Source organism: Arctopsyche grandis, chromosome 10 (assembly GCF_051622035.1).
Source record: "Arctopsyche grandis isolate Sample6627 chromosome 10, ASM5162203v2, whole genome shotgun sequence".
Taxonomy (NCBI): Eukaryota; Metazoa; Arthropoda; class Insecta; order Trichoptera; family Hydropsychidae; genus Arctopsyche; species Arctopsyche grandis.
Window position 1 is genome coordinate 28,687,877 of NC_135364.1, and position 18,686 is coordinate 28,706,562.

Here is an 18,686-nt window from a genome sequence, read left to right on the forward strand (position 1 = left end):
CTTATATTAATGTGATGAAAATAAAAAACAAACATTAAATTTTATAAACCGGAAGTGGGAATTTTCCCTCTTAGAAAGGTCAAAAATCGAAAATACCCTCATAGCCGGTATGTGTGAACGTATATGAACATATGTTTGATTATCAAATTTTATTTTATATCCTTCTTATATTCTTCAAATACATTGACAAAATCGTGGGTTGATCACATCACATTTTTATTTTTGCATACGCGATATTGAGCGGTTCTTGTTTTTTACTTATTACAAACCTGCTTTACGTTTCACTTATTTAAATTGTTTTCGTTCCCTATTTTTTATCATAGCACGTGCCGGATGCATGCGCATCGCAATGGAAGCGAATTTTAATTTATCGAATTTTAATTTATTTCAAAAAATCGATAATCGATAATAAAAACAATCGCAATCGCATCCGTGATTTTTATTATGCGATTGATCGCAATTTACATAAATAATTACATGCACGCATACCTCTTTACATTAAAGTCGGGCAAAAGTCAATAGGGCACTTAAAATCCAAATAAATTCTAACAATTCATGAATTTAATTTTTTTTTAAATATTAGTGTGGTTCCTAGGGCATCCAATCCCAAAAGATTTTTCAGCGCCGGGATTGCGGTGCTGGAAATTTCCGATCCCGGGATCCCGGTGCAAACTTGCAAAACTTGCACATGAAAAAAGTCCTACTTCCGGATCTCGGATTTGTTTAATTTTTTTATTAGGGGTATTCTAGTCAAGAAATTTTAAAAAAATCCATTTTTTTCATATCTCTAACGCTTAAACCTTAAGCTTAAAATAAAACGAAGTCTTGGATGGTGAATTGAACATATTATATAGGTATATTAACTACAAAAAGATAATATTATAATATATAGTCCCGTTGTTATTTTACATATAAAGAATTTGAAATTAACAGCAATTCAAAAGATAATTGTAACTGAACGTAAATCCTTATATAATATGAAGAATTAAAAAATTCTCATAATCTGTACTTTGTGAATAAATTGAGATTAAACTGGTTTGTGTATATTTTATTTATTTATCTGTGATAGGATAGTGTGTAAATTAGTCACGATACGTTTAATTGAGTTTTGGAATAATTATTGTGTAAAAAAAATAACGTTTTTACACTATTTTAATAATTCAGTGAGCGAAATGTCACATGAGTGATTTATCAGTGATTGTAATGTCCGTGAGTGATTTATCTGTGAGTGTAATGGCCGTGGGGCAGTTGTCGCGTGAGTGATTTGTCGCTGAATTTCGTAATAAGTGTAACGCCGGTGAGTGTAAAATCCATGAGTGTTTTGTCGTGACATCTGAAAAAATACCTACAATTCATGCCTCTAGACCAGTGGTTCTCAGGCGAAATTTTACCGTGGCCGCACAGGTGATAATAGTGGTCCCATGGAAATGTCTGGTGGCCGCACCAAATTTAATCAAATAAATTAAAGTTACCAAAAAAGTGGATCAATTTATTCATAAAACAAAAGAAATTTTAACATTTTGGTATATATTTATTTAATAATAATGCAAATGGAAATTGCTCAATACTCCTTTCTTCCAATGCAATCCGCATTCCTGCTTCTAAGTTTGCGTCTTTCATCTGATTTCTAAATTTGTTTTTAATAAAGTGCATTACACTTAATGATCTTTCGCAATATACGGTAGTGGAAAAAATAGACAATATTAATAAAGCAATTGTTGCTAAATCTTTATATTGGTTTGTTTCATTGTCAACGTATATTTCCGGCCAAAATTTTTGAACCGAAATATTATTAAAATGGTTATTAAGTACTTGATCATGACTAATTTCAAATAATGCATATTTTACGTTAGCCCAGTTAATTAATCTCAATACTGAAAATTGTTTTAATCTATTTTTTAGTACTATGAAATTTTCATTTGTCATCATAATAAAAGGGGAAGTTACAAAAGAAACAGTTTTAAAAAAAATCAATTCTGCGAACCTTTTATCAAGTTCCAGATTCAGAGATTTACGACACTATTATTTGAAGTTTTAATTTTAATTTTGAAGTTGTGTCTGTCATCTTATCTATCAAATCACTAACAGAAGATCATTTTCAACTTCTGTTCCAAGGCTTTTCGCTATATTTTTTAGTTTGTCAATGATGAGGTTGGTTTCTACTATTGTTAAGTTACTTTTTTGTAGTTTTTAAAATATATATATATTTTTAAATATTAGTATTATTTACTACTAAGTCGCTGGTGGCCGCAGTAAAATCCACTAGTGGCCGCACTTGAGAACCACTGCTCTTGACTAGAATACTCCTTAAGGATTCATAGTCCAACGATGATCCTATTTTAGTCACGATTGTTCCGCATGGTGGAAAAATATGTTCAGATTAAATTCTAATAACAATTTTCGAGCTTTGCTACACGTTTACCATCAATTCTAAAATTTTGAAGCTCTTTTTTGACTATATTTAATAAATCTGGTGTTGTTGGTTTTTTTGACAGTGTAAGAATTTAATTATTTGTTAATTGCTTTTTCAAGATTTTCTTGCAAGGACTGTACAACTTCTCCATGTCGTCGCCTATTACATGTTTTTCTGTATCTGGCTCTGAAGTATTATCTGATAATTTGGATATTCTAATAAACTGGATGATTTATTTTAGCGCTCAAAATTTAAAAATTCCAATCCATTTCGTCCTGTTTGCCCTTATGCAAAAACTGGAATAAAGAAGAAACATGAGTCCGACGTTTGTTTATTCAAGGAGCAAGTGAATCCTTCAGTTGAATTGCTTAATCGCTATTTCCTAAATTGTTTATCATAAAATTTATAGTCGTGTCAGCTGAGACAAGTTTTGCATCACGATGACAAATGATTCGACCGCTATCTTTATAGGTTCTAGCGTTTTCAATATATCATGAGTCAATTCAAATTCTTCCCTTTCTAATAAAATGAGTGAATCCACATCAATCAATGACTTTAAGATACAGTTTTTAACTTTAAAAAATCGCTGCAACATTAAACACATGTCGTCAATTTTTACTAACCTCTTATACGTTTCACATAGTTATCCGATCGTTTTCATACTTTGCCATATTGCTCATTTTGGTCATCAATATAGGTTAAGGTATCATCCGCAATTACGATGGTGAAAAAATATCGTATAAGACACGTTTGAAAATACTGCATCGTATTACACGGTGACGTTTATCTGTCACATTCATCATTCACTTCGGTAGTTTCATTAGTTTTCGCCCTGCCATCTCGCTGTCAAATTTTAATTATTTAAACGCCTATAACTTTTTCTTTTTTCACTCTATATTTTATAAAATTTGCTTTATAGGTTCTCGTTATCTCTAATATATAAATATTTATAGTTTTGTGGAGGCTTGCTGAGCCAACGGTCTTGGGTGTTGCCATACCGGCCTTTATGCAGGGTGGCAGCACTGTTCGGTGAATCTGACAGAATGACGTTTAACCCATAACCTCAAATCAAAACAAACTTTCTAACCAATACAGGCTTAATATATGTACAAAGATCAAACAGTGATAGTTTTATTTTTAGTTATTAGTTATCAGCTGATTTAAAAGTTCTACTCCGGTTATATAACTAGTAAACTAAAAATTTTAAAATAAAAACCCTGGTAAAAAAAACTTTTTTAAATACTTAGCTTTTAGTTTTGTATATAATATAAAGATATATAAAATTATAAAATAAAAAAAAAACTCAAGTAAAAAAAAACTAGTAAAAAATAAATGTATTTAATAAAACTGTAGTAATAAAATAATGTAATAAAATATAAATAAAATAAAAAGGCAATTTAAACAATATTTCAACAAAAATGTACAAATATGTGGGATATATATATATATATATATATATATATATATATATATATATATATATATATATATATATATATATATATATATATATATATATATATATATATATATATATATATATATATATATATATATATATCATATATATAACGACGGTAATCTGTGTGTGTGTGTGTGTGTCCTAACTCTCGCCGAACATAATGAACGAATCGATAAAAATCGATTAATTCATTTTTCGACGAGACGACTTTGTCGCGACTCGAACCGATCACCCCAAATAGCCTGAATATGGGTCTAATGAGGTAATGGTCTCGGACATCGTGCCAAATCCGATTTTTCATTTCGCCTTTTTTTTTTAAACATTAATTGAAATATTCCTTCTCGCCATATAAAAATACGTAATTTTAATAATTTCATTTAGCGAGGTTTTGAACCATTTTTTTTTCTTTTCATATAAAACAATTAAATATATATTTTTAATTGAAATTATTGAAATTAATTTATATTTTAGCGATATTTGAAAAATAAAATTAATTCCAAAACGCGGGATCGAGCTGGGGTCCCCGCGTTCAGAACATTCACGCTAACCACTACACTGCCGTCTCGACAGAAAAAATGCTCTAAATTACGTACATAATATTCGATTATCCTTTACAAGTATGGGGAACCAATCATTCGCGTATCTTCGGCTTTCGTCGACAATCGACAATTCACTTCGGCTTTCGTCGACAATCGACAATCGACTTCGGCTTTCGTCGACAATCGAAAATTTTTTTTTTTTTTAATTTTTTTCATATTTTTCATATTTTTCATTATTTTCATATTTTTCCTTATTTTCAGTTTTTACAGTTTTTTTCAGTTTTTTTCATTTTTTTTCATTTTTTTCAAATTTTTCATCTTTTTCATTGTTTCCATTTTTTTCAGTTTTTTCATTTTTTTCATATTTTTCATTTTTTTCATATTTTTCATTATTTTCATATTTTTCATTTTTTTCATAATTTTCATTTTTTTCTGCCTTTGTCTTTCCGAAACCAGTCAATTCCATATCTTTAACTTTATTTTTATTCGAGTTTCAATTTCTTTTCGAAACCACCCGTTGAAATCAACGGGCCCTACACTAGTATATATATATATATATATATCGTCACGCGATGTAAAAATACGTACTTTTAATAGATTCCCGATTTCTGTTTCAGTTTCGATTCCGATTGATTAATTACTATTTATATTGCAACTTTATTGTAGATCGTGTACCAATCCAAAAGCACCCGTTGAAATTTCAACGGCCATAAAGCTATTTAATTAAATAAAATAAAAAAAATAATAAAAAAATTCCGACTCCACAGCCCCGATTGTTTCTACGATTTTCGATTATAAAAAAATGAATTTATTTGCATATTTGCATATAGCATTTATTTGCACATATAAAAGCTTAGTTCAGTTTAGATATCAACAGTGTTGCGGATAACAGTGCAGTGATCACTTCAGGTTAAAGAAAATTTTTGTACTTTTGCTTTCCTTGATTAAAAATCTGAATTCGCGTCGGATTTTTTAATGAATGTGACTCGGATTTTCAAAAATTTGCAACATACTTTTTACCTCGACTTTATTTTTTACCCGGGAAATTTGGGGACCAATCTGTATGTACTTTTACTTTGCCTTATTGGGAAATCCGTAATATATGTATGTGTGTATCTACGTATGTTGTAACAATAGATGAAGTTTTGTGATCATGCGAATATTCGACTTCGAGATTTTGACGAATTCTAAGTCAGAATCGATTACTGTGTGTGTCTGTGTGTCTGTGTATTTTGGGGATTTTTTGAACACCGTTAGTCCTATCAAACTGAAACTTGGTATCGGTTACTGAAACTCTTATCGACATGACGTAATTTTTTTTCAAATTTTTAAGTTGACTGGAAATGGTACCTCCCCTTATAGGTGTCCTCTTTTTTTTAAGTTTTTGAATTCAATTATCTCCCAAGCCGCTAACTAAATCGGACTGAAATTTTTTTACATATAATAGAAATAATAATCTTTATAACCTTATATTTTTTAAATATTTTTATCTGAACCGAAAGTAGTACTTTTACTCTAGAGAATCGAGGTTTTTTATGTTTTTCTCAGAAACCTTTTGGTTTATTAAATTAAAATTTCATATCTAGAAGTTTAAGCTTAATACCAAGTTAGTTATAAAATTTGAAAGCATCCGTCAACCCGAAGTGGCAGTTTACTCTTGTTCGATTTTTGTTCCACTATTTTTTTCGACCCCTTAAACATGTGTGTTCTCTACGAAAAAAATCAAGTATCAAATATCAAGTATAAATATAAAAACGGACTGTCGCTAAATATATTTGTATATTTGTATATTTGTATGTATATTGTATATATGTGACGGACGATCAACCGTCAACCAGTATGGGGAACAAAAATTTTTTTTTTTTCATTTTTTTCATATTTTTCATTTTTTTCATATTTTTCATGTTTTTCAGTTTTTTTTCAGTTTTTTTCAGTTTTTTTCAGGTTTTTTCAGTTTTTTTTCATTTTTTCATAATTTTCTTTTTTTTCATAATTTTCATTTTTTTCATTTTTTCAGTTTTTCATTTTTTTCATTTTTTCATTTTTTCATTTTTTTCATATTTTTCATATTTTCATAGTGGCGCCGGGGGCGCTGGGGGCGAAGCCCCCGGGGTGCCGAAGGCTTTTGGGGGCGTTGGGGGCGCCAGTGGCGCTGGGGGCGAAGCCCCCGCGGTGCCGAAGGCATCGGGGGTGCTGGGGGCGCCGGAGGCGTCGGCGGCGCTGGGGGCGAAGCCCCCGGGATGCCGAAGGCATCGGGGGCGCTGGGGCCGAAGGCCCCGGAGCGACGGAGGCATCGGGGGCGCTGGGGGCAAAGGCGTCGGGGGGTCGGCGATGCACAAAACGTAATTCGTAATCACTTCGTAATTTTTCATTCGTAATTTGTGCATCAATTTCTTTCCGAAACCAGTCGATTCAATATCTTTAACTTTATTTTTATTCGAGTTTCAATTCCTTTTCGAAACCACCCGTTGAAATCAACGGGTCCAACACTAGTCAAGTATAGTTCTTGTATCAATGTAATGAAGTGGGTCAAAAATGTTGTCGCCTGGATTCTGTCCACACCCCTGAACGTATTAAACTGAAAATTTATATTTGTATTCTTTATATAGTGACATACTGCTTACGTTTTGGTCAGAATTCGTTAACCGGAAGTAGAGTTTTTTTTTAAAACAATATTTCATTATTTTATTTTGACCTTTTAAATTATTTTAAGATTCTTGATATTTATTGTATATAATAAAGATAGTGATTTTAATCAAAAATAAAAAATAAAAATCACTAAATTTAATGAACCGGAAGTGGGATTCTTTCCTCTTAGAAAGGTCAAAAATGTTGTGCCCACTGCCCAGAATTCGTAAACCGGAAGTAGAATTTTTTTTTTATATATCATTATTTTATTATGACCTTTTAAATTATTTTAATCTTCTTGATATTTATTTCTATAATAGTGATAGTGATTTTAAGTAATAAAAAAAACTGAACAAAATCTGACAACCGGAAGTAGAACTTTTGTCTTGGGCAAGTTTCCATACATTTGCACTCAATTTGTATCGAAAATGCTGTCATAGTTATTAGTATTTCATGATCTGTTTGTACGGTTCAATATCGAATTTTTTACTTTATTACACTGAGTAACAAAAAAAAGTACCTGAGCGGAGATTAATCAATCTTTACCAAGTTTGACCAACTAAATTCGTATATGTCGATGATATTTGTTGGTTTCTTTTTGTTTATGAGATATAAGCGTTTAAAAAATTCACAATTTTCACAGTTTTGTGGCTTTTACAGTCTTAAACTCAAAATCTAGTATTGCTATGCTAAAAGTGAGTATTGGAATCAATAGTCAGATGTTCTTTCTATTGATTATGATTTTTCAATGCTTTAAAATACTTAAAAATGATTATTTAGCGAATGAAAGAATAGTAAAAAATATACTGTTCTTTTACACATTTTTTTCCGTGATTTTATGAGCTTATTTTGTTAATTTTTCACATTAGCACGCTTATAGGTATGGTTTTCCATCTCAATGTTTTTTTTTATCTAAATATACTAATTCAAGCGGCAAATTTATTAACTTTAATTCTGTAGTTTAAATAAGTAAATGAAGTTCTAAATTTAATTTGATAGTTCTGCAAATTTCAATAGGTTTTTTTTTAATATAAATATTTGCAATCGACCCGTCGCGTCGGTCATAAGCAAATTTTATCACTGGTCAATTTTATTTTAGAAGGTTTATTTGGCAATCCATTAATTGCCAGTTTTTTATCAATTATCCGAGCACTCTGCGGCGCTTTAGTCTATTGTCTTTTGCACTAGACTTTATAAGAGCTGTTGCCAGCTCGTTTGCGTGAGTTTCGAGTCTACGCCTGTTGTTCTTTTTATAAATAAATATTTCGGTTTTAATTAATGGTATAGATACATGTTTATGAATTTCAATGTTTCTCGCAAACCATGTGGAATTTGTTATAATTCTAAGAGCTTTATTTTGGAATCGTTGTATGATTTCCACGTTAGAATTACTAGTTCCCCATAGTTGGATACCATATGTCCAGACTGGCTTTAAGATTGACTTATATACTAAAATTTTTTTCTCTAATGTTAGACTGGATTTTCTTCCTATCAACAAGTTCATTTTGTGTAGCCGCTGGGTGAATTCCTGTCTTTTATTTTTGATGTGATCTTTTCATGTGAGTCTCATGTCATTTATTTTGTTATTTTGTTATTTTATAAAAAAACCCTGTCTCCTGTCCCAGGTATTTTGTTGCGGAACTTTCAGTCATTTCGTCGTTTTTCAGTCTAACTACTGGGAAGTTCCCTCGTCTAAGTGTGAATGTGACATGAACAGATTTGCCAGTGCTAGCCTTCACTTGCCATTTTTTCATCCACTCTTAGAAGCCATTTAATTGATCCTGTAGCACTTCCGATGCGAGCGTGGGGTCGCTACTACTTGTTAGGAATGCTGTGTCAACGACGTACGTTGCTACTGTGACATTTTTGTTTGGTGTTGGGATGTCTGCTGTGTAGATCGTGTATTGGTCTCAAAATGGATCCCTGTGGTACTCCCGCTCTGATTTTGTATAGCTTTGAAATCGCCTCGCTTTGTCTCACTTGGAATATTCTGTCCTCGATATACGATTTAATAATTGTGTATAGAGTGTGTGGGAGCTCCTTTTTGACCTTATATAGCAACCCCTTGTGCCAGACTCTGTCAAATGCCTGTTGTATGTCTAAGAAGGCTGCAGAGCAGTATTCTCTATCTTCCAGAGTTTGCCTGATATTTTGGACCACTCTATGGACCTGCTCAATTGTGGAGTGGTTTGCTCTGAACCCAAATTGGTGTTCTGGAATTATTCCTTCCTCCGTCACTACAGGTAGGATTCTAGTCAGTAGTATCTTCTCAAATAGTTTTGAGTTCAAGGTCAGTAAACTAATCGATCTATAAGAGGATACTTCGTTTGGGGGTTTGCCGGGCTTAGGTATCATCATGATTTGGGACACGATCCAGAGCGCTGGAAAATATGATGTTCTTAAAATACTGTTGAACAGCATAGTTAAGAACTCGATTCCCTTCCTCGGTAGTTCTTTTAAAATTACCGCAGTGATTAGATCAAATCCAGGAGCTTTTTTAGGATTTAGCATTTTTATGTGTTTCATAATCTCTTTAGGTGTCATGCACTTTATGGGCTTACACATCTGAAAATCTGTTAATAAAAAGTCATCTATCTCTTTCTCGGATTCATCTTCTGCTTCATTGGGTTTAAATACATCCTGAAGAAATTCTGCATAAATTTCGGCTTTTTCAACGTCATTTCTTCCCCATCCGCCATTTGGGTTGCGTATTGGTGGAACTGACTGTTGTGGTCGCTTAAAGCTCCCAGTAGCTTTCGATAGCGAGTATTCATTCGCTTTGGATGTCAGGTTGCTTAAATATTGGTTGAAGGATTTATTTTTAATTTCAACCTGCTTGTAATCGGCTTGAGATCCATATTCTTCTTAATCTTCGTTTTTCTTGTATTTTAACTTTTATTGCTTTGGGGTAGTTAAGATTTTGTTTTGTGTTCTCGTTTTGACAGAGCGTAGATTGTATTAAGTTAGTTATATATCTAGTTGCATCTTCTATTTCATTTCCTGTTTTAAGTGGTATTTTCAAGTTAATATTTTCCTCCAAGTATGTTTTGAATGCTTCCTAGTCTGCTTGTTTATTGCACAGTGTTTGTCTTTTTTCTTTTTGAATTATTGTTGTGTTCAATGTTATTATGATAGGACAGTGATCAGATGAACCGTCCATGTAATTTTCCACATTCATATACAGCGAAGACATCCCCTTGACTATAAAAAAGTCAATCAGGTCAGGGTTTTTGTTTACATCGGCTGGCCAGAATGAAGGTTCTTCTGTTGACAGTGTTTTCATAGAATTCATATCAATGCTATTTTTCAGTTGTCTGCCTCTTGGTAGTGTAATTCTGGAGCCCCAATGAGTGTTTTTTTGCGTTCCAGTCTCCTCCTATGATAAATCTATGTCCTAGAGTTTTAAATAAGTCATTGTACATTTCTGTGGTTATTTTGTGTCTAGGTGGGCAGTAAATTGCTGTGATAGTTAATGGTCCTCTCCAGTCCAGCACATTTATTGATGTTGCCTGGATATTTTCAGTTTTATATTCAGGTAGTTCGTAATGTTTTATTGTATTTTTTTATTATTATTGCGGTGCCTGCATGTGCAGTTTCATCAGGATGATTAGTTTTGTATACCGAATATCCATCTAATTTGAATGTCTTTTGTACGGTGAGATGAGTTTCTGAGATCAATGTTTATAAATGTCTATAAATTGTGTTTTGATAAGGATTTCCAATTCTTCTCGGTTATTGTTTATACCATTGATATTCCATGCTGCGATTCTAAGTGATTTAATGCCTTTGATATTTTTCGAGTATCTTTGTTTTAACTCCTAATAATAGGGATTTTATTCATTTTATTCGTGCTTTTATTGACATAGTTTATTCACTAGCATTGTGATCAGTCCCATTAGGGTACCCATTTGCTGTATGAGAGTGTCAATTTTTTCTGCCTGTTTTCGGATCAGTTAGTGGAGCAGATCTCCGGGTATATGCTGTGGTTCCATTTCGTTGGCTCCATTCTTCACAACATCGGCGTACTGTCTTTGCTTTTTTCCATCTTGCTTAGTTTGGTTATGCTCTATATCTTGCGCTTGCTGGCCGGCTTGCAACCTCTAGTACGTAGTAACAATACATACATAGATGAAGTTTTGTGATCATGCGAAAATTCGAACTCGAGATTTTGACTGATTCGAACTCAGAATCGATTACAGATCACGTTTTCATGATCTAGAAAAAATATGTGTGTGTGTGTGTCTGTGTATTTTTTTACATTAGTCTCATCAAACTGAAACTTAGTATTAGTCCCATCAAACTGAAACTTAGTATTGGTTACTGAAATTCTTATGGACACGACGTTCATTTTTACATACCTCCTTTACGTTTCACATGGCTTTCGTGTTAGTGTTCATTTTTATCTCTTATCCGATCGTTTTCATACTTGGCCATATTGCTGATTTTGGTGATCAATACACGTTAATGTATCGTCTGCCTATTATGCCTCTCATATTCATATTCTGCTTCTCATATTCTGCCTCGTCTGTATATTACGTTGGAGATAAAATATCGTATACAACGCGTTTTAAAAACGGGGCCCGTAAACCTTCCTGACGTTCAATAAGCGTTCGTCCCGTCTCTTCCAACCTGTTCGCCTTGATATGGCCATATAAGATTTTAATTGTTTAAACGCCTATAATTCACTCTATATTTTATAAAATTTGCTCTATAGGTTCTCGTTATCTCTAATATTTAAATATTTATAGTTTTAACTCTCATATGTATATATAAATTTCAAATTTGGCGTCTAGCTTCATGTAATGTAATACACGATTTATATTGATTTTTGGTCAAATATGTCAAATCTGAAATTTCACTGTATATCTCCTCAGTCGGTTTTATCTGCGAGATAAGTATTCAATAAAAAGTTATGTTGTATCTTATTGTTAATATTATTTACAATAAGCTTACATACATTTAGTTTTTTACAATAAGCTTAAATACATACATCACATACACTTATTTTTAGTTATCAGCTGATTTAATTTATCAGATGATTGAAAAGTTCATTTCTGTAATTACATTTTCATTTATGGACAATCATACATTGATAAACTATTCTTAAAGCAAATCATTAAAGCAATATTAGTATTAATAAACTATTCTAAACTGTAAGGTTCCCGGCATAAATGAGTATACATATTGCCGGTAGCAACTCATAACCTCAAATTTCATTGTATATTCCTCCAAAACAAACTTTCTAACCAATAAAAGCTTCATATGTACACAGATCAAACAGTGATAGTTTTATTTTTAGTTATCAGCTGATTTAATTTATCAGATGATTGAAAAGTTTATTCTTGTAAATACATAAACTCATTTATGGACAATCATACATTGATAAACTATTTTTAAAGTAAATCATTAAAGCAATCTAGGTATTAATAAACTATTCTAAACTGTAAGGTTCCCGGCATAAATGAGTAAACATATTTCCGGCGGCAACTCATTACCTCAAATTTCATTGTTTATTCCTCCAAAACAAACTTTCTTATCAATACAAGCTACATATGTACACAGATCAAACAGTGATAGTTTTATTTTTAGCTATCAGCTGATTTAATTTTTATGTTATACAGCACCTCTTGTTCCGTAGATGCATATATACAATTTTAAGATTCAAAAATCTTTGCAACTGGAATCGATGACTATGATTTATAGAAATACTACATATTGAGATTTTAAAGTGCCTTTAAAGTCATTTAGATGCGATGTTACTCAACAGTGAAAATAATTATAAATAATAATTAAATTAATTTTGAAAATTATTATAATTAATTTGTAAATGATAATTAAATTACTATGTACAAAATAGTTAAAATAATTTGTAAAATATTGCATTCATAAATAAATGTCTGTAGCATTTAAATCAGTGCTACTCTAACATTTTCAGTTACGTTGTCAAGTTGACCAAAAAATGGTACCTCCCCATATATGTGTCCTCTTTTAAGTTTTTTAGTTTCCTTACATTTGCCCTCAATTTGTATTGAAAATGCTGTCATAGCTATTAGTATTTCAGAACGCTGCCGGTATGTGTGAATGTGTCTGTACGGTTCAATATCTAATTTTGTTTTGTGACCTTCTTATATTCCTCAAATCCATAGCTAAAGTCATGGGTTGGTCACACCCGAATTTTTTGTTTGTTATACAAGTTTTCACTCATATATGTACATACATATATAACCGTTTTGTTTAAAAATATGATGCTGGTCCGTGAGAATTACTTAAAAATATATGCTGGTCCGCCTACTGAAAAAGTTTGAGTAGCACTGCTTTAGAGTCTTTAATTAATATTGTGTATTAGATGTATTATGAGCATTTATAAGAATTTTAAATAGGTATTTGAGCTCTTTTTCCTATTATGCTGTACATTAACATTAGAATAATTTAATGCTATGATTACTAACAAAATTAAATTAAAATTGAAAAAAATGGTAAATGATCAGTAGATCAGTAACTATTAAAACAGATATAAGATGTATTGTGAACATAATTTCGTAATAATTAAAGGCATTTAAAAATCAAAATAAAAAAAATAATTTTACTCACTAACTTTTTTATTATAGTTAGATTTAATTTTTTGTGTGTACATATATTCGATTTTTTTTTTTTAAATATATGAACTAATGTTTTCTTGTCATCTACATATAATACTTTTAGCTTTCTTAGAACATTCTAAACTATGCCATATTATTTAATTTGTAGAATGGCACCAAAACCGAAATACTTTGAACCAACACCCGAATCGATAGCCGTCGGCCATCGTCTCTCCCATCCTCTACCGGGAGATGAAATTTGCATCAGTGGAATTGCTGGACTATTTCCCGACTCCGACAACGTCGTAGACCTCAGGGAAAACCTATTCAACAAGGTACTTGCATTTGTATTATCTACAAACGTGAACTACAACGAGAATTTCCACCAAGGACAACATTGATTTTCCCTTCTTCTTTTCCATCATCGTATCCAGGTGGATCTAGTCTCTGACGATGATCGTCGTTGGAAATTATCGCACCTTGAAATACCCCAACGCACCGGAAAAATCAATCATCTTAATCTTTTCGATGCTTCTTTTTTCCGTATACGATACCAAGAGGCCCACACCATGGACCCCATGAGCAGATTGTTATTGGAGAAATCTTACGAGGCTATCGTAGACGCCGGTAATGATAATCAATCATAAAACCACTACAAATATAAAATATAGTACATGCTAGCAAAAAACTTATATACATATTATCTTATTTATTGTATTTAACTTCAGGTGTCAATCCCAAGACATTGAAAGACAGCAAGACGGCCGTAATTATAGGAGCTTGCATCTCTGAGTCTGAAGTGACGTGGATGTATGAAAAGATGCAGGTTAATGGTTTTGGCATCACCGGGTGAGTTTTTGAATATTGAATACATAGGAAACTACTTTATGTTTTTATTGAATTATGTGTTTCTTTTCCAGGGTTTCACGTTCTATGTTGGCTAATAAAATTTCTCGTTGGCTCGGATGCACTGGTCCATCTTACAGTATTGATACTGCCTGTTCCAGTTCTCTGTATGCTGTCGAACACGCTTACCGAGCTATCAGAGATGGACATTGCGATTCGGCTATCGTCGGTGGTTGCAATTTATGTTTGCATCCATTAGTATCTTTGCAGTTTTCCAGGTTTGTAATTGAAAGCTTTTGGTATATCATGAGAAGAAGGGTATGGTATACCGACTATTTATATGACAATAATTTATCTCTGGATTTTTCCCATTTAAGGAAATTTCTCTCTCTCACTTTTGTTGGCAACTACGCTTTTATTACTAACTTTATGTCGATATGGGATATTATGGGATGTCGATTTATAGGAAATGTCGAAAATTTAAGGCAATTAATGTAAATTGGAAAACTCTAACAGAAGATGACTTATCTATATATAATAGCCATCCACATTTTCCCAAAAGCGATCATCAAGAAAGTCTAATCAATTTTTCGATTCCAGCTGGGACTTGAACCCATGACTTATCTTCTGGTAAGCAATAGCTTACTATTAAACGCCAAATCCAAACATTGAAATACAACATACTGTGAAGTAATTACGGCAGGTTCAGGGATTAGAGATTATAATGTTTTGTAGAAATTTGTGATTTTTTTGTAAAAAAGGTTGAAATCACAACTAAATATTTATAGCTGCAACTTATCCAGAAATGCCGAAAAATAAATACGGAAATACTGGATAAGACTATTTTACGTTGAAATCCCATGCCGATAACAGAATATTAAACACCCGACGATCGTTTTTTTAAATGCTTTTATTTAGTTTGTGTTATTCTTTGTATGCACTTGTATGTACTTGCTTCGAAACATATACGGGAGGAAAAGCATGTTCCTCTTATTCCTGTTGTATCCTGCTCACGCAAATTAAGTGAGGATGTACGTGAGTATGTACCGTTTACCATGCACCCTTTTTTTTTGATCTTTCGACTTAAGATCTTTCGATTTTCGATCTTTGCCTTTCGATATTTGGTTTTTCGTGCATTTCACATTAGATCCCGTGACATCTTTATGACACTTGGTGTTACAAAACACTCGTCTAGCAGTTTATCAACAAAAAAATCTTAATATGTTGTAGATTGGGTGTTCTTTCGCCCGAAGGACGTTGCAAGTCCTTCGATAATGACGCCAACGGATATGCCAGATCAGAAGCCGTTAACGTCATTTTCCTGCAAAAGGCCAAGGATGCCAAACGAGTTTATGCTCAAATTCTTCACGCCAAAACCAACTGCGACGGCTACAAGGAGGAGGGCATCACTTATCCTGCAGGAAACATTCAAAAAATGCTATTCTCTGAATTCTACAATGAGTGCAACGTGAGTCCACTTGAATTGGAGTTCATCGAAAGCCATGGAACAGGTACCGTAACGGTCAATGAAAAAGTGTCCACCTTAAAAATGCATATTTTTTAAATATTTTTAATTTGCTCTAAATAATTTCTATCCAACAATTTTGAATGATGAGTGTTACATAAATATATTTTCGATGATTTGCTATCATTTGAGCTTTAATATTATGTAAAATAAAAGTTTTATTCAAGTTTTTGTAAAATTGGGTTTTTTAAAAGATTTAGTTGTCTATAGAAAAAAATGTTTTTTTGGCATAAATTTTATTTATTTATTATTTTTTTTTTACTTAAACTATATCTACATACATAATACTCATTAAAAGCACTTAATATAATATTGTGCAACCCTTCCTTTATTTTAAATCATTTCTCTCTTTCTCGAAGGCATCGATTCCACCAATATCAATAAACAATCGCCTGTAATGTCGTCATACCACACTTTTTCTAATGTTTGTATAAGCTGGTATTTACAAATAGGCTTATTGCTATTCACTTTTAACCCCATTATGCCCCATAGGTTCTCAATCAGGTTTAAGTCAGGACTATTACCCAGCCACTCCAGCGTCAAAATTCCATGTTTTTTAATAAAGTCTTTTTCCTAAATATCATAACATTTAATCTGCACAATATTTTTGCATTTAAAATATTGCCTAAGATATAAAGTATTCAAAAAAATATAAACATACGGCTTTAGCGCGATGACACTGTGCATAATCGTCCAGGAAAATGCTTTGTGTTTCATACGCACAATGCATTTCAATAGATGGGAACAAGTTCATTGTTAATATATTTTTGTAAACTTCTGCGTTTACTGGTCCGTCAAAAATGTAAAGGAGGTTTGTAATAAAAATCAACTGACCCGCCTAAAAGTAAAAGAAAGACCCCAGACCATCTATCCTGCAGAATACTTCACCGTTGGCAAAAAGCGTTCGTCACTTATACGTTGCCCGGTTCTGCTACTATACTATATATTGAATTTACTTTCATCCGAGAAGATCATATTCTGCCAATCACTAGGGTCCAATTTTAATATTTTTTGGTGAGAAATGAGTTTGTTGGTCTTCTTGCAAAAAAATCCCATTCACGAAGGTGATGTCACGTTGTTTCTAGACTTATTTCAGAACCACTAGCCGCTATAAACTCCGATCTGATATCCACGGTAGTTTTGAAGCGTTTTGAAGACAGGAACACTTCAAGAGTTGATCTTCAGCAATTGTGGTCTTTTTCGGTCCTTCAAGACGTTTTTTTCGTTCTGGAGGTGTAGGATTTGATTTCATCTTGATATATTTGAGCACTGATGTCTTGTTGCATCCAAATTTACTAGCTTTAGATCGGGAGCTGGAGTGTTTGAAAGTCAAAGAAATTTTGAGTTTTTTGCGCCGCGTTGAGTTTAGGATAATTTGGCATAATTTTAGTAAACATCACGGGGAGGATGAGAATGAGCCGAAAGTCACGGCTAAGCTTAAATAAAATAAAAGCAAAGGATCATATTTATAAAATAAAAGGGCGTTGCATAAATCCCCAGCCTCCCAAAACAGTATACCTGCATTTACCGTAATTTGAAAGTGGACACTTTTTCATTGTTACTGTATATATTATTTATATTTGAATTTTCAATTTTTAATGTTGCCAAATCTGGGTACAAAGCCAATTAAACGAACGAACTAATTGCAAATACATTAATTTGACCAGACGACACGATTGCATTCATATATGTATTTACGCTTAGGTACTAAAGTGGGAGATCCCGAGGAGCTCAAAGCTATCGATGAGATATTTTGTACCGGTCGGACTACTCCGTTAAAAATTGGATCCATCAAGTCAAACCTCGGACATTGTGAGCCTGCTTCTGGTATTTGCTCTCTTATCAAGGTATTTTTATTCATATTTAATAAATATACATAAAGATGGTAATCTGTGTGTGTGTGTGTGTGTGTGTGTGTCCTAACGTTGGCCGAACATAATGAATCGATAATAAAAAGCCTAAACTTTGTATAAAATCATTCGCGTGTCGAAACCAGTCACCTCTCACTCAGATACCCTCTTATAGGTGTATTCAAGTTGCGAGTTAACCAATTACGCCACGGTCCAATTTGAAATTCTCCTTTTTTTTTAAACATTAATTGAAAATTTTCTCTATCGCCATATAAGAATACGTAATTATAATCATTTTATTTAGCGATGTTTTGACAATAAACAATTACATATATTTTATAATTAAATTAAAATTAAAATTCATTATATTTTGACGGTATTCGAAAAATGAAATTGAATTTCCTTTTCGCGGGCGTGAATCGAACCCGGGTCCCTTAATTCTACGTCGCTCAGCGGTTCAGGCGCGTAGACCACTCAGCTATCGACTCGCCCAGAATATGTGTGGTGAATTCAGATCATATATGTATATGTTACACCGAATCCGTGAAATTGTCTATTACCCGCATTCGGCAACAGAATTGCCGAATGCGTGAAAAATGCAAGCACGTTGCCCAGTTCACGGATTCGGCAAATTCTTTGGCGAATGCGTGTATTCGGCAAGAATTTGTCTGCTCAAAGCGTGGAGTCGGCAAATAGACAGCAGCGCTCCGGTGTTGTTTTTTAGAACTGGACAGCGTGGACAAGTGTCAAAGTGACAGCTGAATGAGGATGTTTAATTTACATATTATTATGTATAAATATGACTACATACATATGTTTCGATCATCTCATATGACTTGTACATA

The 18,686-nt window shown here is 32.7% G+C and overlaps 1 protein-coding gene across 2 annotated transcripts in view; it reads left to right on the top strand.

Moving 5' to 3' along the window:
• The first annotated feature begins 5,286 nt into the window (after positions 1 to 5,286).
• Positions 5,287 to 18,686, top strand: part of LOC143917642 (fatty acid synthase-like) — a 28,528-nt gene continuing 15,128 nt past the window's right edge. The window contains exons 1-8 of one of the 2 annotated variants that reach the window (XM_077439225.1): positions 5,290 to 5,323; positions 8,517 to 8,601; positions 13,790 to 13,955; positions 14,055 to 14,247; positions 14,349 to 14,469; positions 14,541 to 14,744; positions 15,697 to 15,977; positions 17,696 to 17,838. In XM_077439225.1, coding sequence (XP_077295351.1) covers positions 13,791 to 13,955; positions 14,055 to 14,247; positions 14,349 to 14,469; positions 14,541 to 14,744; positions 15,697 to 15,977; positions 17,696 to 17,838 — 1,107 coding nt within the window. In that variant the 5' untranslated portion in view covers positions 5,290 to 5,323; positions 8,517 to 8,601; position 13,790. Of the gene's footprint in view, positions 5,324 to 8,516; positions 8,602 to 13,789; positions 13,956 to 14,054; positions 14,248 to 14,348; positions 14,470 to 14,540; positions 14,745 to 15,696; positions 15,978 to 17,695; positions 17,839 to 18,686 lie in introns of both variants that reach the window. The other variant, XM_077439224.1, reaches the window with a different exon arrangement.